This window comes from Hemitrygon akajei, chromosome 3, assembly GCF_048418815.1.
Source record: "Hemitrygon akajei chromosome 3, sHemAka1.3, whole genome shotgun sequence".
Lineage (NCBI taxonomy): Eukaryota > Metazoa > Chordata > Chondrichthyes > Myliobatiformes > Dasyatidae > Hemitrygon > Hemitrygon akajei.
In genome coordinates this window covers 29,796,726-29,820,084 of record NC_133126.1, presented here as the reverse complement: position 1 = coordinate 29,820,084, position 23,359 = coordinate 29,796,726, and the positions used below count along the sequence as shown (strand labels likewise).

Below are 23,359 nucleotides of genomic sequence, written 5' to 3'. Positions count from 1 at the left end.
CCCCTTTAAGGAGGAGAGACAGCAGCGCATTTCCTGTGATGTATTGAGTCGAGTCCTGGCCCGAGGAAAGGTTGCTCCTGGCCCGGGAGAGGTGCCTTGTTCGGCGGCGGCTCAGCCACCGAATCAAGGTCGGCCGCACTTCAGTGCTCAGGTAAAGGGTGGGTGGGCGCGGTTGGTGAGCTGGAATCGGGGCCGGACTGACGGGAGATGCGGCGCTGTCGGTCCCGGGGAACCGAGGCCGAGCTGGAAGCGGCCACCCCCGGTACCGAGACAACGTGAGCTGGGGATGGGGCTGTTACCGGGTGGGGATGTTGTGGCTGCCCGCGGGAACTGGAGGTTTGCAAACCGGACGGGTGTGTTGCATCGGCCCTGGGAACAGGACTAATGCTTAGGGGATGGGTGTGTTGCATCGGCCCTGGGAACAGGACTATAATACACACGGGACGGGTGCATTTGCATCGGCTCCGGGAACAGAAATACTACTAAGTAACACACAAAACATGCTGGACAAGTCGGACAGCATGTATGGAAAGTAACAGTCGACGTTTCAGGCCAAGCCTTTCGTCAGAATAGGCGTAATACAAACCGACTGGGTGTGATTGCATTGGCCCCGGGAACTGGAGCGGGGCTAGGCTGAAGGAGACGCGGTCGTTCGATTGACACCTCTACCTGCGTTTACCAGGCGCTCCTAACGCGGCAGCAAATGGTGCCAGGCGCAGAAAGACCCGGGGCTGAGGACTGAAACTTGGTTCCTGCCTCCGGAGCTGGTCAGAAACAGAATTAACACTCCCCACACCCTTCCCTCACCCACACCCCGCGAAAGGGACAGGAAGATGCCGCTCGGCCCCTCCAGTGAGATCACTGTGACTGTAATCCCCACTCCTCTTTGCTGTCTGCCCTCAAGTATTTCAGCCCCCCCCTCCCCCTTTTGTTCATCAAGATTTAAGCTACAGGCTAAGTTTTAGACCAAAAGACATAGGGGCAGAATTAGCCATTCAGCCCATCAAATATGGTCGGCCTTATCCCTGTAACCTTTGATGCTCTTATTAATCAAAAACCTATCACCTTCTATATATATATACCCAGTGACTTGGCCTCCTCCACCATCTGTGGTAGTGAATTCCACAGGTTCAGTACCCTCTGGCTCAACACATTCCTCATTTCTGTGTTAAGGGACATCCTTGTATACTGAAGGTGTACCCTCTGGCTCTGGGCTCTCCCACAAAATCTACATTCATTTCATCCATTCTATCTAGGTCTTTAAATATTTGGTAGGCTCCTCTGCCCCTGTTACTCCTGTCCTTCTGGCTGTGAGTAACTCTGGATAATTTCTAAAGTAAGTACATGTTCGGCATAGCATTGTGGGCCGAAGGGCCTGTATTGTGCTGTAGGTTTTCTGTGTTCTAAATTACAAAAATGGAGCAAAATAAGGCAGCATAGAGTGACACTTTACAGTGCCAGCAAGCTGGGTTCAATTCTGCTGCTGTCCGTAAGGAGTTTGTACGTTCTCCCAGTGATCGTGTGGGCTTCCTCTGGGTGCTCTTGATTTCCTGCCATATTCCAAGGACGTTGGGGTTAGTAGGTCGATTGGTCACATGGGTGTAATTGGGTCGGAAGGGCTTGTTTCTGTGCTGGGTTGAATGACGTGGGTGATTCTGGTCTTTATGACCACAATCGTTCCCAGCAAATTTTTCTGCAGAAGTGGTTTTGAATAGAAGTGGTTCTTCTGAATAGTGTCTTTGTAAGACGGGTGATCCCAGCCATAATCAGAATCAGGTTTATTATCTCCGGCATGTGATGTGAAATTTGTTAACTTAGCAGCAGCAGCAGCGGTTCAATACAATGCATAATCTAGCAGAGAGAAAAAAATTAAAATAAAAAAAAGACAAGTAAATCAATTAAGTGTATTGAATAGATTTTTTAAAAAGTGCAAAAACGGAAATACTGTATATTTTTAAAAATGTGAGGTGGTGTCCAACGATTCAATGACCATTTAGGAATCGGAAGGCAGAGAGGAAGAAGCTGTTCCTGAATCGCTGAGTGTGTGCCTCCAGGCTTCTGTAACTCCTACCTGATGGTAACAGTGAGAAAAGGGCATAACCTGGGTGCTGGAGGTCCTTAATAATGGACTCTGCATTTCTGAGACACCGCTGCCTGAAGATGTCCTGGGTACTTTGTAGGCTAGTGCCCAAGATGGAGCTGACTAGATTTACAACCCTCTGCAGCTTCTTTTGGTCCTGTGCAGTAGCCCCTCCATACCAGACAGTGATGCAGCCTGTCAGAATGCTCCCCACGGTACAACTATAGAAGTTTTTGAATGTATTGAGCGTATCAATACTCTTCAGAGATTGTCTGCCTGGCGTCGGTGGTCACATACCCAGGACTTGTGATCTGAACCGGCTGTTCATACGACCATTCACCTACCGCTCCTGTCGTTTCACGTGACACTGAAGATGTAGCGGGTACTGCAGCTTGCTCAAGAGGGATCTGCAGGCTAACAGAGGGAAGGAGCGCCTTTCACCTCCTTTGGTAGAGACGTATCTCTAATGAACTTTAAAAAAAAAAGGAGGTAGTGTTCATTGACATCAGAAATCTGATGGTGGAAGGGAAGAAGCTGCTCCAGTATTGTTGAATGTGGTTTGTTAGCCTCCTGTAGCTCCTCCCTGATGGTCGTACCATGAAGATGTGTGCTGGATGGTGAGGGTCCGTAACGATGGATGCTCCCTCCTGAACAACACACAGGCACAAAATTCTGGCAAAACTCAGCATATCAGGCAGCATTAATGGAGGGAAGTAAGCAGTTAACGTTTTGGGCCAAGGCTCTACATCGGTATTGGAAAAGGAGGTGGCAGAAGTCAGAATGAGGCGGTGGTGGAGGGGAAGGAATACAAGCTGGTAGGTGAGACCAGGGGAGGGGTTAGGTGGAAGAGGTGAAGGGCTGAAAAAGGAGGAATCTAATAGAAGATCAAATATGTTTAATTATCATTCAACCAGACATGAATACAGCTGAATGAAACCGTGTTCCCCTAAGGCCAAGGTGCAAAACATACACAACACGTTCAAAATGCAAGCCAAAAGACACAGTCTTGCTCATTTATACACACACACTATCTGTCCCAAGTCCCGGAGCGACATGTCCCGCAATTTGATGGTGCACTTCTCAGCGGTGCACAGACAAACACTCAGTCTAGCCTGGCATCCTGCCAGTCAAACGCTGGAGGACAGCACTGATGGGAGAGGCCAGCCCCCATCCAAACACGGAAGCCATAGTACACAGTCTCCGGCATCTCCTTGCCTGGACTGCAACACTGCGGGCGGCTTGAGGCCTGGTCCTCGTTACAACCAAGGCCACGCAGCTCCCCTGCTGTCTGTCACACCACCATACAAGAGAAGCAGGCCTGTGGCATATTATCCATATTGTAATCCAAGACAGTCACCCATGGTTACACTGCACACCACCTTTACGTACCAACTCCAATACCCTCCAGTGGGTAGAAACACGGTCCAGCACCTCTGCCAGTGAGCAGCTCACTGATACCCAAAGCTCTTGGAGTCCAGCATTGTCTTGCGATCATTTTTTTAAAAAAGCATTTAAACCAAGGAAAAATCATCTTTGGTTGGCCCCCGAGAGGCCACTGCATCCAAATGCGCAGCCATCTTACCAGAAGGAGCTGTGGGAGAAAGAGAAGGAGGAGGAGAACAAGAGGAGGGAGGTGATGGGCAGGTCATGAAGGCAGGGGAAGAGAAGGGATAATAGGAGCAGAGGAGAGTAGTTACTGGAAGTTAGAGAAATTGAACTTCAGGTTGGAAGCAACCTGGAAAGAATATGAGATGATGATCCTCCAACTTGAGATTAACCTCATCGTGGCAGTAGAGGAGGCTATAGACTGACATGTTGGAAAGGGAAGTGGAATTGAAATGGGTAGCCACTGGAAGATCCTATCTTTTCTGGAGAACAGTATGAAAGTGCTTGACAAAACAGTTTCCCAATCCACATTGTGTTTCCCCAAAGTAGAGGAGGCCACACCATGAATATCGATACTGTATATGATTCAAATAGAGTTGCAGGTGACGTGTTACCTCAACTGGAAAATTGTTTGGGGCTCAATATAGTAGTAAGGGTGGAGGTGTATGGGCAACTACATTTCAAAGCAGCACGCAGACAAACCTGCACACAAACATACCTATTCCTACAAACTTTGTCCTGCTTGCAAGAAGAAGTGTCAGGAGGGGGATTAGTGGGAGGGAGGAGTGGAAAAGGGAATTGCAGAGTGAGCGATCCCTGTGGAAAGGAGATGGCGGGGGGGAGGTGAGGGAAAGATGTGTTTGGTGGGAGGATCCCATTGGAAATGGTGGAAATTGCAGAGAATGATGTGCTGGATGTGAAGGTGTATGGGGTGGTAGGTGAGGAGGAGGGGAACCCTATCTCCCGTCATGTTGAGGGGTGGAAATGGGGTAAGGGCAGATGTTCAGGAAATGGTCATGATACGGGTGAGCGCAGCATCAATAATTGTGGAAGGGAAACCCCATTTCAGCCTCCTGAAGGTGTGGTCAATTGTAGGGAGGGTTTTGTGTGTGTGTGATGGATCTGACTGGCAGCAGTACAGTGCAATATATTAAAATTTCTAACATTATGTATTCAGTGGCCATTTTATTGGTACAGGAGTACCTAATGAAGTGGCCACTGAATGCATTTTGGTCTTTTGCTGCTATAATCCATCCACAGCTAGGTTCGACACGTTGTGCATTCAGAGATGCTGTTCTGTTTTAAGTATGGTTACTTGAGTTGCTGTATCTTCCTGTCAGCTTGAACCAGTCTGTCCATTCTGCTCTGACCTCTCCCATTAACAAAATTTTCACCCACAGAACTGCTACCCACTGAATTTTTTGTTTTGTTTTTGGCACCTCACTCTGTAAACTCCAGAGACTGTGTTTGAAAATCCCAGGAAATCAGTAGTTTCCGAGATGCTCCGTCTGGCGCCAACAATCATTCCACAGTCAGAGTCACTTAGATCACATTTCTTCCCCATTCTGACATTTGGTCTGAACAACATTTCTTCCCCATTCTGACATTTGGTCTGAACAAAATGCTTTTATGCATTAAGTTGCTGCCACATGATTGGCTGATTAGATATTTGCATTAATGAGCAGGTGTACCTAATAAAGTGGCCACTGAGTGTATATAAAATAGATTGTAAATGTACTGCACCCCAGAGTTCTGAAAGAGATAGCTGAAGAGTCATCAGTCGTGATCTTTCAAAAATCACTAATTCTCACTCCACCCTTTACGAAGGGAGGGAGGCAAAAGACAGGGAAGTTATGGCCAGGTCACCTGACTTCACTGGTTGGGAAGACGTGGAGTCCATTATTAAAGATGAGGTCTCAGGTTACAAAGAAACAAATACAGTGCCTTGGAAAAAGTGTTTTCACCATTTTACTGTCTCATTTTCTAAATGTAAGATATATTAAAGTGGTGATTTTTTTTAGCTAATTTACAAAACATTGAGCATCATGTCAAATCCGAAGAAAAATTCCAAAACCTGTCAACAATTTATTAAAAACCAAAATTGTGGGGCTGAAGAAGTATTTAACACCTTTGTGATTACTATGCTAACTTTTCTCTGGAGCATTATTGTTAATTACCTTATCAGCTCACCCAATTTGTCGATGTAGAAAATTGGAGGATCACCTGTTTCAAATGACTTCATTGAAATGGCCCCCCCTCTCTTTGTAAGGTCTGACAGTATGGTAGATTTTTAACAGACCAAACCAAAATGAAGACGAAAGAGCAATCAAGGCAAGTCAGGGAAATGATCACAGAGAAGCACAAATCTGGGGAAGGGTACAAAACCGTCTCAAAGGCACTGAACATACCATGGAGCTCGGTGCTGTCCATCTTCAGAAAAAGTGGAGCAAAATGAGACCACACCCACACTGCCTAGGTCAGGCCACCCCTCTAAATTAAGTCACCAAAGAAAAATGTCACTTGTAAGGGAGGCTACTACGCTGCCAACAGTGACTGAGTGAGCTGCAGAAGTCAGTGGCTGCAACTGGAGATGAAGTTCTTGGCCTGATAATCCTTAAGGCCTTGCATAAAAAATGGCTTTTTATGGAAGAGTGGTAAGGAAGAAGCCCTGACTTTTTTTTAAATAATGCATTTCCTTGCCCATAAAGACTTTGCGAGGTGTCACTTAGAAAATACTGTAAAGATGTAGAAGAAGGTCTTCTGGTTGGAACTTACAGTAGAACAGTGACTCAAAGCACACTGCCAGAGCACCATGGAGTGGCTTCAAATGAAGAAAATTGATGCCCAGTCAGAGTCCTGACCTTAACTCAATCGAACGTCTCTGGGAAGACCTCAAGATTGCTCTGCTCCCCAACTAACCTGGCACAGCTTGAGTGATTTTTGCAAGGAGGAGTGGACAAACCTTGCTCCAGACTTGCCTCTTTTATCCAAAAAGAGTGCTGGCTGTAATAGCTCAAAGAGGTAGTTCAACTAAGTACTGAGCAAAGGGGATGAATACTGTTGAAGTGCTGACATTTCAATTTGAATTTTTAGTTTTTCATGTTTTATAGTTCTCCCTGTTTTTACGGCTCTACTGTGGACACGTGTGGGGGGGAGGAACATATGATTCACAAATAAAAATTCTCAGTTAAATTGATAAAAGTTCATGTTAGTAATAGTCACATAAAAGCAAAGGATTGACGGTCAAATACTTTCTCACGCACTGTATAAAATAGGTAGAAATCAGCATGGTTTCCTTATGAGGAGATATTGCCTAACAAATCTGTTGGAATTCTGTGAGGGAATAGCAGGCAGGATTGACAAAGGAGAGTCAGTGGATGTTGTTTACTTAGAATTTTAGAAGGCCTTTGATGAAGTGCTTCACACCAGGCTGCTGAACAAGATGAGAACCCTTTGATTCTAGAAAAGATACCAGCAGTGTGCCAGATGTTGTGGTGTGTGAAGGAAGAGAAGTGGGTGTAGTTACTATTACAAGAGAATGTGCTCAAAAAGCTGAAAGACCTAAAGTTACACAAGTCACTTGCACCGTATGGTTCTGAAAGAGGTAGTGTTAAAGATTGTGGAGGCATTAGCAATGATCTTTCAAAAATCATTGGACTCTGGCATGGTGCCAGAGGACTGGAAAATTGCAAATGTCACTTCACTTTTTAAGAAAGGAGGAAGGCAGCAGAAAGGAAATTATAGACCAGTTAGCCTGACCTCAGTGGTTGGGAAGATGTTAGAGTCAATTGTTAAGGATGATGTGCTGGAGTACTTGGTGACATAGACCAAGATAGGACAAAGTCAGCATGGTTTCTTTTTTAATTGATTTTTTTAAATGCATTTCTACAATTACTATGACGAAAACCCTACTACAAAATAAAAGATTAATACAGTGCAAGATAAATATACAGTAATAATATAGTTCAAAATAATGATGAAAAGCACCCAAAATAAAGTGATGTAGAGTTAGTATCCACCCCCCTCTTCCCACAGAAAAAATACTCCAGACCAACAATATAAATCGGAGCATTCAAACCCCCAAAACTGTAAATGAAAATAAGAACAAAGAAAATAATGCCTACTACCAAGGAAAAAGAAAGCTGAAAGTAAGGGACTGAAAAAAAACCTTAATCTAAAGAGGAGTTATGAAAATATTCAAGAAAAGGTCCTCGCACCTTATGAAACTTTATGTCCAAATTGAGAAGTGAGTAGTGAATTTTTTCAAGATCTAAACAGGACATAATATCATTAAGCCATTGAGCATGAGTGGGTGGGGCAACATCTCTCCACCTAAGAAGAATTAAACGTCTAGCCAAAAGAGAAGCAGAAGATAATGTTCGACGTTTAGTCGGACTCAAATATATATCCGTCTCACCCAAGGTACCAAAAAGAGCAATCAGAGGGTTGGGTTCTAAGTGGTAATTAAGAATATGGGATAAGGTTAGGAAAACTCCTCTCCAAAATTTCTCTAGACTAGGACAGGCCCAGTACATACGAATAAGAGAAGCCTCACCACTTTCACACTTATCACAAACAGAACTAATGTTAGGGTAAAATCGGGACAATTTAGATTTTGTCTCCATCTCTGGAGATAGACTGTCCACTGACATCTTCTATAAACCCACTGACTCCCATAACTACCTTGATTATACCTCTTCCCATCCTGCCAAATGCAAAAATTCTATTCCCTATTCCCAGTTCCTCCGTCTCCGCCGCATCTGCTCCCAGGATGAGGCTTTCTGTTCCAGGACATCCCAAATGTCCTCTTTCTTTAAGAATCGTGGTTTCCCTTCTGCCGTCATCAATGATGCCCTCACCCGCATCTCCTCCATTTCCTGCACTTCGGCCCTCAGCCCATCCTCCCGTCACCACAACAGGGACCGTGTTCCCCTTGTCCTCACCTACCACCCCACCAGACAGTGGATCCAGCATATTATCCTCCGCAACTTCCACTACCTTCAACAGGACCCCACCACTAAGGACATCTTTCCCTCTTTACCCCTCTCTGCTTTTCACAGGGATTGTTCCCTCTGCAACTGCCTGGTCCACACGTCCCTCCCCACAGATCTGGCACTTATCCCTGCAAGCGTAAGTGTTACACCTGTCCCTACACCTCATCTCTTACCACCATTCAAGGCCCCAAACTGTCCTTCCAGGTGAGGCAACACTTCACTTGTGAGTCTGTTGGGGTAATCTATTGCATCCAGTGCTCCCGGTGCAGCCTCCTCTACATCGGCGAGATCCGACGCAGATTGGGGGATCGCTTCGTCGAGCACCTACGCTCCGTCTGTCACAACAGACAGGATCTCCCGGTTGCCACCCACTTCAACTCTCCCTCTCATTCCCATTCGGATATGTCCATACATGGCCTCCTCTACTGCCACCATGAGGCCAAACTTTAGTTGGAGGAACAACACCTCATATACCGTCTGGGTAGTCTCCAGCCCCTTGGTATGAACATCGAATTCTCCAACTTCCGGTAATTCCCTCCCTCACCCTTCCCCCATCCCACCTTCACTCTGTCTCTTCCAGCTGCCTATCACCTCTCTCATGACTCTGACTTCTTCAACTACCCATAGTGCTTTCCCCTTAGATTCCTTCTTCACCTCTCCTGCCTATCCCCTCCCTGCTTCCCCTCACCCACCCCTGATCTTTCCTCTGATTGGTTTTTCACCTGGCACATTCCACCCTCCCCCCACCTTCTTTATAGGGTCCCTGCCCCCTCCTTCTTTAGTCCTGACGAAGGGTCTCGGCCCGAAACGTTGACTGCTCCTTTCAACGGATGCTGCCCAACCTGCTGAGTTCATCCAGCTTTTTTATACGTCTTGGTTTGACCACGGCATCTGCAGTGTACTTTGTGTTTAGATTTGGACATGTGACCCTATGTACAATCTTAAACTGTAAAAGACAGTGGTGAGCACAAAGAGAGGTTGAATTAACTGACTTGAGAATTGAGTCCCAAACCGCATCAGATAAAGAAACATTTAAGTCATGCTCCCAAGCCGTTCTAATTTTATCAAAGGGGGCGCGCTGTAAGGGCATTAATTTATCACGAATAAAAGATATTAAGCCTTTACCCAGTGGACTAATAGAAAGAAACAGGTCCACAATGTTTTTCTCAGGCATCGCAGGAAAGTTGGGTAATAAAGGATTAATGAAATGTCTGATTTGGAGGTACCTAAAGAAATGGGCATTAGGTAGATTAAACGTAGCAGAAAGTTGTTGAAAAGTTGCAAAACGATTATCAATGAAAAGATCTTAAATGCCTAATGCCCTTTCTATACCAATCATGAAATGTTGAGTCGTGCATAGAAGGTAAAAAAAGATGATTATGCAAAATAGGACTAGAAAGGGAGAAACCATGAAGACAATTAAATTTTCTAAACTGGGCCCATATTCTCAGAGATTGTCTAACAAGAGGATTAACAATTAGTCTAGGCAAGCGACTAGGGAGTGCAGATCCAAGAAGTGTAGAAATAGAGAGATCCTTAGTAGAGTTCAACTCCATTGCCACCCATTTAGGGCAGTCAGACTGACTATGAAAAAAGGACCAGAAGGTAAGACAGCGAATATTAGCTGCCCAGTAGTATAGACGGAAGTTAGGTAAAGCCATGCCACCTTTTTTTGGATTTTTGGAGGTATACTTTATTAAGTCTAGAATGCTTACCCTTCCATAGATAGGACAAAGTAATAGAGTCTAAGGAATCAAAAAAGGTTTTAGAAATAAAAATTGGAATAGATTGAAATAAGTATAAAAATTTAGGAAGGATATACATTTTAATAATATTAACACGACCTACCAGAGACGTAAGGGTACTATTGTGACAAACTCTGTTTTGTAGAGTTCAAAAGATTGGCAAAATTTTCACAAAAAAGATCCTTGAAATTCCTTGTAACTGTAATACCAAGATAAGTAAATTGATTATTAATTACTTTAAAAGGGAGGTCGCGAAATGCTAATGCTTGTGCTTCTTTATTAATTGGAAAAAGTTCACTCTTATGTAGGTTAAGTGTATAGCCAGAAAACTGGCTGAATAAGCATAATTTCCTTAAGGGAAAATATTGCCTGACAAACCTGTTGGAATTCTTTGAGGAAATTACAAGTAGGATAGATAAAGGGCATGTAGTGGATGTTGTATATTTGGATTTTCAGAAGGCCTTTGAGAAGGTGCCGCACGTGAGGCTACTTACCAAGTTAAGAACCCATAGTATTACGGGAAAATTACTAACATGGTTAGAGCATTGGCTGATTGGAAGGAGGCAGTGAGTGGGATTAAAAGGATCCTTGTCTGATTGGCTGCTAGTGACTAGTGGTGTTCCACAGGGGTGGGTGTTGCAACCTCTTTTTATGCTGTATATCAATGAATTAGATGATGGAATTGATGGCTTTGTTGCCAAGTTTGCAGATGATCTGAAGATTGGTGGCAGGGCAGGTAGTGTTGAGGAAATGAGTAGAATGCAAAAAGACTTAAACAGATTAGGAGAATTGGCAAGAAGGTGGCAAATGAAATAAGATGTTGGAAAATGCATGGTCATGCACTTTGGTAGTAGAAATAAATGGGGAGAAAATCCAAAAAGCTGAGATGCAAAGGGACTTGGGAGTTCTTGTGCAGAACACCCTAAAGGTTAACTTGCAGGTTGAGATGGTGGTGAGGAAGTCAAATGCCATCTTAGCATTCATTTCAAGAGGTCTAGAATACTAGAGCAAGGATGTGATGCTGAGGCTTTGTAAGGCACCGGTGAGGCCTCACCTTGAGTATTGTGAACAGTTTTGGGCTCTTCATCTTAGAAAAAATGTGCTGGCATCAAAGAGGGTCCAAAGGAGGTTCACAAGGATGATTCCAGGAATGAAAGGGTTATGCGAGGAACGTTTGATGGCTCTGGGTCTGTATTCGCTGGAATTTAGAAGGATGGGGGGGGGGGGGGGGGGATCTCAATGAAACCTTTAGAATGTTGAAAGGCCTAGACAGAGTAGATGTGGAAAGGATATTTCCGATGGTGGGAGAGTCTAGAACAAAAGGACACTGTCTCAGGATAGAGGGGCATCTGTTCAAAACAGAGATGCAGAGAAATTTCTTTAGCCAGAGGTAGTGAATTTTTGGAATTTGTTGCCACATGTAGCTGTGGAGGCCAGGTTGTTGGGTGTATTTAAGGCAGAGATTGATAGATACTTGATTGGACATGGCATCAAAGGTTACGGGGAGAAGGCCAGGAACTGGGGTTGAAGAGGAGAACAAAAAAGGATCAGCCATGAGTGAATGGTGGAGCAGACTTGATGGGCCAAATGGCCTAATTTCTGCTCCTATGTCTTATGGTCTAAGATGGGCTGATTGGCAGGAGGCAAAAAGTGGAAATAAAGGGAGCCTTTTCTATGACTGACTTTTTTGCCAGTGACTAGTGATGTTCTGCAGGGGACAGCGTTGGAACTTCACATTATACATGTATCAATGATGGCTTTGTGGCCGAGTCTTTGAACAATACAAAAATAAAGAGAGGGGCAGGTAGTGTTGAGGAAGCAGGGAGTGTGCAGAAGAACTTGGACAGATTGGGAGGATGAGCAAAGAAGTGGCAGATGGAATACAGTATCGGGAAGTGTACGGTCATGCATTTTGGTAGATTGAATTAAAGCATAGTCTGTTGTCTAAATGGAAAACAAATTCAGAAATCAGAAGTACAAAGATACTTGGGAATCCATGTGCAGGATTCCCTAAAAGGTTAACTTGCAGGTTGAATCAGTGGTGAGGAAGGCAACTTTAATGTTAGCATTCGTTTCGAGAGGACAAGAATAGAAAACAAGGATGTAATACTGGGGCCATGTAGGCAGTGGTCAGACTGCAGTTAGAGTATTGAGTTCATGAGAATGATACTGCAAATAAAAGGGTCAACATGGGGAGTAGATAGATAGATACCTTCTATTCATCCCCATGGGGAAGTTCAACATTTTTTCCCATACACTTATTGTAGCAAAACTAATTACATACAATACTTAACTCAGTAAAAATATGATATGCATCTAAAATCACCCTCTCAAAAAGCATTAATAATAGCTTTTAAAAAGTTCTTAAGTAGTTTACTTAAATACATTGAGTCCTAACCCCAGCACTGTAACATATCTTACTCCTGGTATTTGATGTCTCTGAGCCTGTACACTCTGGAGTTTAGAAGAATGAGGGGTGAACTCATTGGAACTTTGAGTATTGAAAGGCCCACTTTGAGTGTGGCTGGAGGGGATGTTTCCTTGTAGTTGGCGAGTCTAGGATCAGAATAGGAGGATGTTGCTTTTACAACAGAGATGAGCAAGGAATTTCTTCAGCCAGAGGGTGGTGAATATGTTGAACTCATTGCCACAGATAGCTTGTGGAGGCCAAGTCATTGGGTATATTTAAAGTGGAGGTTAATAGGTTCTTGATTAGTATGGAGGTCAAAGGTTACAGAGAAGGCAGGAGAATGGGGTTGAGAGGGATAATAAATCTACCACGGCAGAGCACAGATGATGGGCCGATTGGCCTAATTCTGCTCCTGTGTCTTACTGAAAGATAATAAGATAATAGATAATAGAATAAAATAATAATAAAAGATAATACACCTGAGTATTGTGTGCAGTTTTGGTCCCCTAATCTGAGGAAAGACATTCTTGCCATAGAGGGAGTACAGAGAAGGTTCACCGGATTGATTCCTGGGATGGCAGGACTTTCATATGAAGAAAGACTGGATCGACTAGGCTTATACTCACTGGAATTTAGAAGATTGAGGGGGGATCTTAATGAAACGTATAAAATTCTAAAGGGATTGGACAGGCTAGATGCAGGAAGATTGTTTCCGATGTTGGGTAAGTCCAGAACGAGGGGTCACAGTTTAAGGATAAAGGGGAAGCCTTTTAGGACCGAGATGAGGAAAAACTTCTTCACACAGAGAGTGGTGAATCTGTGGAATTCTCTGCCACAGGAAACAGTTGAGGCCGGTTCATTGGCTATATTTAAGAGGAAGTTAGATATGGCCCTTGTGGCTAAAGGGATCAGGGGGTATGGAGAGAAAGCAGGTACAGGGTTCTGAGTTGGATGATCAGCCATGATCATACTGAATGGCGGTGCAGGCTCGAAGGGCCGAAGGGCCTACTCCTGCACCTATTTTCTATGTTTCTATGAAGGGAGAGCAAAATAATGAGGTAGTGTTCAAGGTTTCACTGTCTATTCAGAAATCTGATTGCGGAGGGTAAGAAACTGTTCCTAAAACGTTGAATGTGTGTCTTCAGGCTCCTGTACCTCCTCCCTGATGGAAGTAATGAGAACAAAGCATGTCCTAGATGGTGAGGGACTTTGTTGATGGATGTCATTTTTTTGAGGCACTGCCTTTTGATATCCTCAATGGTGGGAAGTTTAATGCCCATGATGTTGCTGGCTGAGTTTACAACCCTCTGCAACCGCTTTCTGATCCTGTGCATTGGTACCTCCTCACAAGGTGGTGATGCAGTCAGTCAGAATCCTCTCCACGGTACACCTATAGACATTCGCAACAGTCTTGGTGACGTGCCTAGTCCCCTCACACTCCAAATGAAATAGAGATGCTGGTGAGCGTTCTTCATGATTCCATCAATACGTTGGGCCTTTTCTTGCAGATGTTATCTCTAGTAACTTGCATGTCAGGGCGTTCACTCTGTAGCTGTTTTCCCTGGTGCTGTTTTTTAGTGGTGAAGGACTCTCATTGTGCTTTAGGAGAGAGAGTTTCAGGATTTAAATCTGGAGCTGGTGAAGGAACGTTGATAGATTCCCTAGTCAGGATGGTGGATGACTGGCAGGGGAGCCTGCAGACTAAACAGTACCCCTGCACCTGCTGACCTGGTGGTGGGAAAAGAGAGATTCACTTCCAGACGAGCTCAGTGTCGCCTTTGCTCACTTTGACCATTACGATGCTCTTTATCAACTACAGCTTGGTATTCAATGCTGGTTTTCCCTCAGAACTAATCAATAAAGGCCCTGGCCTCAGTACTCCTTGTGCAATTGGATCCTGATTTCCTCATTTGGAGACCCCAGTCAGTTCGTATTGGCAAAAACATCTCCTCCACAATCTCCATTAGCATAGATGCACCACGAGGCTGTGAGCTTTGCCCCCTGCTTTACACTTATGACTCTGAGGCTAAGCACAGCTCCAATGCCGTATTTAAGTTTGCTGATGACACCACTGTCATAGGCCGAGTCAAATGTGGTGGTGAATCAGCTGATAGGTAGGAGATTGAAAATCTGGCTGAGTGGTGCAACAGCAATAACTCTCACTCAGTGTTGGCAAGACCAAGGAGTGATTATTGACTTCAGGAGGAGGAAGCCAGAGATCCATGAGCCAGTCCTCACCAGCGATCAACAACTTTAAATTCCTCGGTGTTATTATTTCAGAAGATTCTGGGCCCAGCAAAAAAAAAAGCACAACAGCACCTCTACTTAGAAGTTTACGAAGAATTGGCATGACATCTAAAACTTCGACACACTTCTATAGATGTGTGGTGGAGTATATATCGACTGGCTGTATCATTGATACAGGTGGCCCCTGGTTTTCGAGCGTTCGCTTTACGACAGCTCGCTGTTATGAAAGACCTATATTAGTACCTGTTTTCGCTAACCAAAGAGGGTTTTCGCTTTTACGAAAAAAAGATGCCCACTTCATATGTGTGTTTACCCTGAGAAAGACTACCATGACCGTGAAGCCTTGTGCGGGCATTTGTGTACGCATGTACTTGCGTACGCATGTGTGTACATGCGTAGGCATGTACGAGCCGATTTTTTTTTCTCTCCAAATCGATTTTGGCTGGCTGTCTTCCCAATTTTGATAAGTGAAACTACACCATACATACAATATTTCTACTTTATATGGACTGTATATTTATCATATCATTCCTGCTTTTACTTTATGTTAGTGTTATTTTTGGTTTTATGTGCTATTTGGTATGATTTGGTAGGTTTTTTTTGGGTCTGGGAATGCTCAAAAATTTTTCCCATATAAATTAACGGTAATTGCTTCTTTGCTTTACAACATTTCAGTTTACAAACAGTTCCATAGGAACACTCTACCTTCGGATAGTGGGGCAAACCTGTACATCAATGCCCTTGAACAGAAAATCCTACAGAAGGTAGTGGAAACAGCCCAGATCATCATGGGTAAAGCCCTCTCCACCATGAGTAGATCTACATGGAGAGCTGCATCCATCATCAAGGACTCTCACCATCGAGGCCATGTTCTCTTGCTGCTTCCATTAGGAAGAAGGTACAGGAGCCTCAGGACCCACACTACCAGGTTCAGGAACAGTTATTACCCCTCAACCAATAGGCTCTTGAACCAAAGGGATAACTTCACTTAACTTCTCTTGCCCCCATCACTGAACTGTTCCCACAACCCATGGACTCACTTTCAAGGACTCGTCACCTTGTGTTCTCAATATCTATTGCTTATTTATTTATTATTTTTATTTGTTTTATTTTGTATTTGCACAGTCTGTTCTGTTTGTGCCCATTGGTTGTGTGTTTTTGGGTGTGGTCTTTCATTGATTTTTATTGTTTCTTGGATTTCTTTGCTTTCTATGGTACATTTGTAAAAGTTCATCAGTGTTAAAGTGGACACCAAATTTCTTTAATCCCCTGAGGAAGTAGAGATGCTGGTGAGCTTTCTTGGCTGTGGTGTCCATGTGTGTGGACCAGGACGAGCTGGTGAATTTACCATTACTCAGAGTATGTATTCCAGCTGTACTTAACTAACTTAATGGGTCAGTTGCTACTTTATTGAATTATAGAGCAGAGAAACAATTCAGCCCAACTTGTCCATGTTGACCAATCTGAGCTAGTTCCATTGGTGTGTGTAGTGGATTCCTGTCAACTTGGCCATCATTTAATGTTGGGACAAAGTTTAGAGCAAAACCTAATCAAGAAAATAGCTGGGATCCCCTTCCTTTATTTGGGACAGTTTGCCACTTAATTGGAACAGGAGACTGTTCCTGAAGAGATGTGTGCACTTGTGTGACTGTTAGACACTACAACATGCTTAGAGCAGATAGTTTTTAAATAGTCTCAGTTGCATGCGCTAGTGTTTTTTTTAAAAAAGTAGTGACTTCTGCTGATCGTTGGTGAGAAATTAAGCAGTGAGATAATTTAGAATTGTTCTGCTCACTGCGGTTTCAAGCATTCAGCTTGGAGATGCCAGAAATAGCCGTCAGTGAAAATGAAATAATTTCATTACTTCAAGTTAGAAACTGTGAAAAGTTTGAAGGTGTTCACAATCATCTTGAATGTTATAATGAAAATGAAGGTTTAGAGGATTCAGTCATTGGCATTGTATGAAGCAGCAGTCCATTATCTACACTAAACACTAAGTATACTGCAGATTCTGTGGTCAAATAAACACGTACAAACAAGCTGGATGAACTCAGCAGGTCAGGCAGCATCCATTGAAATGAGTGGTCAACGTTTTGGGCCGACCTGCTGAGTTCATCCAGCTTGTTTGTACGTGTTCATTATCTACACTAGTTGTCTGCAATGATTTTGTTCATAAAGGAACACGGCAGTGTACCGGTACACCGGATGAATTCCTCTGTCAATAACTGTTAGAAAGCAGTACAGTTTTATAATACTCTAGTAGTATTGATAGTGTTCTAATTTAGTCTGTATTTCATTTAAATACATAATTTGTTCTTGTTAATGGTAGTTTGTCTTTTTTATGCCTTTTTAACGATTTCCATGAAACTTTGGCTAATTGGGGCAGCCACTTAATTGGGCGAAAATGTACTGGTGCCGATGTGTCCAAAATAACTGGAATCCATTATATTTCACCATAAGACTAGAAAAGATTGGAGTAATGTTGGGCCATTTGGCCCATCATGTCTGTTCCATATTCCGTCATAGTTGATGTATTCTCTCTCTCAAAGCCATTCTTCTCAAACTTTGAGACCCTTGCTGTCAAACTCTGCTTTAAATATACTCAGTGATTTGGCCTTCACAGCCTTCTGTGGCAATGAATTCCACAGATTCACCACCTTGTGGCTAAAGAAATTCCTCCTTATCTCTGTTCTACAGGGGCATCTTTCCATTCTGAAGCTGTGCCCTCTCCTCCTGGATTCTCCCACTATTGGGAACATCCTCTCCTTGTTCATTCTATCCGGGCCTTTCAATATACGGTAGGTTTCAATGAGATCACTCCTCATTCTTCCTAATTCCTGTGAGTACAAGCCCAGAGCCATCAAATGCTCCTCATACATGAACTCCCTTATCCCCAGGTTCATTTGTGTGAACCTCCTCTGTGGAGATATGGGGTCCGAAACTTCTCTCAGTACTCCAAATGTGGTCTGAGCGATGTCTTGTATACCCCTAGCATTACTGCCTTGATTGTACTGCATATTCTAGTCGTCTCAAAATGAATGCTAACATTGCATTTGCCTTCCTTACCACCAACACAACCTGCAAGTTGACCTTTAGGGAATCCTGCACGAGGACTCCCATTTTCCCCTTGCACCTCTGATTTCTGAATTTTCAGTAATCCCACTTATTCTAGGATGTGTAGTCCATTTGGCTGAATGACGAATATCAGTCACAGGGCTGTACAGCACAGAGAATGGCCCTTGAGCCCTACGTGGCCATACGGAGCTGTATCTACACTGACCTCCATTTCCCAACATTAAGCCCACACCCAATCTGTCTTTCCATGTTACGGGACCTGTCCAAGTGTCCTCCCTGTCCTGGGGTTCCGCGTCCTCGGTCCTGCCCCACCTGTCGCAACATAAGTGACCGTACTTGGTTTACTGTGTACAATTTTGGTCACCTTGTTAATAGGAAAAAATGTCATTAAACTGGAAAGTCTTCATAATTCTATAGTCATACAGCCCTTCAGCCTGACAGCTCTACGCTGACCACAGCATCTTCCCTGCTAGTCCCATTTGCCCCTGTTTGGCCCATAACCCTTCAAGCCACTCCCCTCCATGTACCAATCCAAATGTCTTTTAAATGTTACAATTGTACTTGCCTTAACCACTTCCTCTGGCAGCTCATTTGAGATGCTCACCAGTCTCTCTGTAAAGAAGTTACCTTTTGGGTCTCTTTTCCCTCTTGTATCTATGCCCTCTGGTTTTGGACTCCCCTGTCCTGAAGAAAACACTATGACCATCCACCTTATCCACACTCCTCATAATTTTATAAACTTCTGTGAGGTCACCCCTCATTCTCCTGTGCTCCAGGGAATAAAGATCCAGTGTGGTCAGCCTGTCCTTATTGCTCAAGCCTCGGGTCCAGTCAGTATCCTCATAAGTGTCATCTGCACCCTCTCCAGCTTGACAATGTCAAAGTGTGCAAAGGAGATTTACAAGCAGCTTTAAATTCCTTGGCAATGTATCGGACAACGGTCCTGGGCCCAGCTCATAAAAGGAAGGCACACCAGCTTCTTTACTTTATTGGAAGGAAGAGGAGGGTTGGCTTATCACTAAACTCTGCACAAGTGTACTGTTGAATGTATCCTGACGGGCTTCAAGATGGAAAAGGTTGTAAACCTGGCGGTGTAGGGCTTTGGGCTTCTGTGCCATCTGCCCAGTGGTACCTGCGAGAAGATGGCATGGCCCAGATGGTGCCTCCTCGAGCCAGCGCCCTCGGTAGATGCTTCCGATGGCGGGGAGGGATGAGTGCGTGATCTGTTGGACAGAGTCCGCTACTCTCTGCAGCTTCTTGTGTCCCTCTGCTTTTGATTTGCTGTACCAGACCACGATGCTACTGGTCAGGATACTTCCAAGTGTGCTCCTGTAGAAATCTGTCAGGATGTTCAGTGACGAGTGAACCTCTATAACCTCCTCGGAAACACAGACAACTTCCTTGCGATTTGCATCCTGTGTGCTGGGCCCAGGACAGGTCACCTGATCTCCGCCGGTGAGTCACACACTGCGCCTGTGCATCTGACCCCCAAACACAAAATGAAGTAGTGTATCGATCAGGGTTCAATTCCTGCAGCTGTCTGTAAGGATTTTGTATATTCTCCCCGTGACCCTGTGTGTTTCCTCCGTGTGCTCCGGTTTCCTCCCACGTTCCAAAGATGTAAGGGTTCAGGCAAATGAGTTGTGGAAGTTCTGTGTTGGTGTTGGAAGCTGCTTGTGTCTAGTGTGTTGGAGGGTGGACGGGTGGGCAAGGAGCTCGTTTTTGCTGCTGTTGTCTTCATTGCTAAGCGTGGCTGGCATGTTGTGTTGGTGCTGATGGGCTTTCCCCAGCAAATCCTTGGTTATTGATGCTCAGTGACACGTTTCAGTCTGTTTCGATGTAACGCGACAAATAAACTCATCGAGAAATAAAAGTAAGGTGGCATGATAGTGGCTAGCATGACAGTTTGCAGCACCGGTGACTGGGCTTTGTTCCCGCTGCTGTCTCTAAGGGTTTGTATATTCTCCCCTAGTCGCCAGGGTTTCCTCCGGGCGCTGTGCTCTCCTCCCCCATTCCAAAGGCGTACGAGTTGAGGTTTGTGAATCATGAGCAAGCTGTGTTGGTGCCGGAAGCATGATGACATGCATGGGCTGATTAAAAAAAACTATTATATTAGATTTACCTGTCACATTGAAACAGATGGTTTGTGTTGACGTGGTGCCGGGGCTGCCTGAAAGTGTTGCCGAGCTTCCAGCACCGACGTAGCATGCTCGCAGCTTCCAAACCCCAATGTGGGAGTAATCTGAGGAAACCCACAGTCGTCACAGGAGAACGTACAAACTCCTCAAAGACGGTGGTGGCCGCTGGCATTGTAGAATGTTATGCTACGTCCTCGGACTGCTGTGTCGTGGGTGCACAGTGATGTGTGTTTCAATGTTGCCGTGTCAAAGAAATCTGATGTTGAGATGAAATACCTCTGAAGCTGACGCTGAGCTTTTGCCCTTTGCAGGAGGTCCTGGCGGGAGGAGGCAAGTCCTGTGGGGCACACGTCCCGAGAATGGCGCGGCCCAGCCACAGCGAGTACGTCCTTCAGCAGCTGAACAACCAGCGAGAGTGGGGCTTCCTCTGCGACTGCTGCATCATAATCGGCGACATCTATTTCCGCGCCCACCGCGCCGTGCTGACGGCCTGCAGCTCCTACTTCCGCATGCTGTTCATCGGGCAGCAGCAGCTGACCGGGGACCTCAGCCTGAGTCAGGCTCCCGTCACCGCCGAGTGCTTCGACCTCATTCTGCAGCTCATGTACCTGGGCCGGCTGGTCGGCGTTCCCTCGGACTTCGAGGAGCTTCGCTCGGCCATGACCTTCCTGCAGCTCTACTACGTCCCCCGGAGTCTGGAGGAGGTGCGGGAGGACGGTGCCCCCTCCCAGCCCTTCGGCCCGCCGAGGGGCTCCATGCTGTTTGGCGTCCGAATGCACGGCCTGCTGCCAGGGGATGGCAAGGTTCCCAGGGACGGGCCCAAGGATCAGGCTGGCGATCCGGAGCTGAACGGGACAAGGGAGGCGGCGACGGCGGCTGACACCAGCCCCGACAGGCCCAGCCGCAAGCCGAGCCGGGGCAACGGGCTGAAAGGGGGCCGGCTCCACCGGCGGTTCGGCCGCCGCTACACCTGCGACCGCTGCGGGTTCGTCTTCAGCTGCGAGCGGCTGCTGGACGAGCACTCGCTAACCTGTGACAGCCGGCGGGCCCTGCCCCAGCCCGGCGATCCGCCAGCAGCCCGTAGCGGGGGGCCGCCCACATTGGACACCGTGGCGGCAGCTGGCGAGGGAGAGGCGGGCTGCACGCGGCCCGAGGTCAAGACGGAGCCCGAGGACACAGCGGCCACCGACCTTGGCGATTTGACGGTTGTACAAGTGGCAGCAGAGGGCGAGCTAACTCCCGGCCTGGAGGAAGGCCTGTCACCGCCCTACAGCCGCTACAGCCGGCCGCCCCCTCCAGAGCGGGGCCCGGGCAGCTGGACGGATGAGGAGGAGGAGGAGGATGAGGAGGATGGCGGCCTGAAGGAGGAGGACGAGGGGGCAGGGGCGGGCGGCAGCCCTCTGGGCCCGGCCTGCGAGCTGTGTGGCGTGGCGCTGCCAGAGAGCGAGCGGGCCGAGCACTACGTGGCCCACCACCGGGAGAGCGTGTGCGCTTGTGGCAAGTGCGGACGCGTCCTGGTGAAAGGCGGCCGCCTGCAGGAGCACGCCGAGCGATGCCTGGCCACTGGCGACCAGGGCCTGGGCCTGGAGCAGCTGCCGGAGGAGGCCTGCGCCTGCCCGGTGTGCGGGCAGGCCTTCCCAGCGTCGTGGCAGCTGGAGGAACACCTGCAGGAGCATCAGGTGGCCGAGGAGACGGTGGGGGTGACCGCCGACGCCACCTACCGCTGTCCTCGCTGTCCGCTGGTCTTCGAGGAGGAGCGGCCATGGGCTGAGCACGTGGCGCAGTGCCGGCCGAGCCCACCTGGGCCAGAGGGTGCGTCGTCGCCCCGCCGCCGGCACGTCTGCCAGCTGTGCGGCCGGGGCTTCTACCAGCGCTGCCACCTGCGAGAACACCAGGCCACACACACCCGGGAGCGCGAGTTCACCTGCCCGCTCTGCGGCAAGAGCTTCTTGCGCGAGCGGCTTCTGCGGCTGCACCTTGACATGCACCGGGGCGAGGCCCGTTACGTGTGCCCGTGCTGCGGCCAGGGCAGCTACCGCAAGCAGGAGCACCTGCGGCACCTGGCCTCGCACCTGGATGCCGGGCAGGCCCTCTGTGAGGTCTGCTTCCAGGTGCAGGCTGACGGCCGCATGCTGGAGCGCCACATGCAACTGCACATGCACACCTGCCCGCAGTGTGGTGACCGCTTCAAGCTCAAGAAGGACCTGAGCACCCACCAGCTCACCAGCCACACCAAGAGGGCATGACACAGGGGGCAGAGGTAGGAAGGAGATGCCTGCCTCTGGCACCCCACTCTCCCACTATCCCCCCCACCTGGGGGCAACCTGCTTGCCCTGATTGGGTCTGGCCTCTGATATGTTGCAAGGGATTTCTCCCCTTGCACATCCTCTCCCCTCCCTGCTCCCCCCTCCGTCCCCTCACTCCTGTCTCTCACCCTGGGACTGGGTGAACTCTGAAGCTCGGAGTCCAGCTCTCTGAGTCAGGCGTGGAACAGTTTGGGATGTTCTTTACCTCACCATGAGGCCGAGCAAACGTGCCCTTCAGCATAACGATTGGCTTTGCCAGTGATGGCCAAGTAGTGGGAGTGGTTATTTTTTTTTAAAAATGGTGGGGTGTGGGGAGAGGAGGAAGAGGTTGGGTTGTGGGTATATGTCTACACTGGGCCAAAGACAAATGATGGAGGGGGTGTGAGAGTGCGAGGCATTCTGACAGATCAAAGTGTGACAGGGTCAGATGGACTTGAAGCATCCTCAGGGCAGCTGCTTGGCCGGCCTGGGGGTGGTGGGGGGGGTGGGGGGGAAGGTCCTGCCAGATGAAACAGAAAAATGGTATGTTTATCATCTAGGTGCTCCTGAAGTCCTTTGGTAAGGAGACTTTCTCCCCCTCCCCCCCCCCCCCCCCCCAACACCACCTCCACCCACCTTCCCGGGTTTAGTTCTCTGTTGAGGTCTGTACCTCTGGGCAGTTGTCCAGCCTTATCACTGACGCTGGGGGAGGCAGTTCACCTCCGTCGTCTGGCTGCAGAGAATGTTTTACTTATTGGTTATTACTTTTGTTTTTATCTTGGGCCTCCTTAAAGCCTTACAAAAGCAATACATAAAATGAACTGTAAGTCGTTGTACTGTTTCTCAGAGCCTCGGTAGAATGTTTAAATCCTGTTTCACTTCTTATTCCATGTTAATAAAGTTCTGTATGTAAACAGTGACATTAACATTGTGCTTCCTGTTCGTGTCTCTCCCGCAGAGCCCTCTTGGTTATAGCATGTGGAACAGTATAGACTAGAC

General features: G+C 46.9%; 1 protein-coding gene across 1 annotated transcript; it reads left to right on the top strand.

The window, feature by feature from the left end:
• Window positions 1-23,277, top strand: zbtb1 (zinc finger and BTB domain containing 1). The gene is made up of 2 exons (XM_073039448.1): window positions 1-151; window positions 20,387-23,277. The coding sequence occupies exon 2, from the start codon at window positions 20,435-20,437 to the stop codon at window positions 22,319-22,321; it is 1,887 nt and encodes a 628-aa protein (XP_072895549.1). The 5' UTR covers window positions 1-151; window positions 20,387-20,434; the 3' UTR covers window positions 22,322-23,277.
• Window positions 23,278-23,359: the final 82 nt, after the last annotated feature.

Excerpts from the sequence above, each read along its gene's own strand:
- zbtb1 (XM_073039448.1), top strand. The coding sequence starts at position 20,435 with ATGGCGCGGCCCAGCCACAGCGAGTACGTCCTTCAGCAGCTGAACAAC.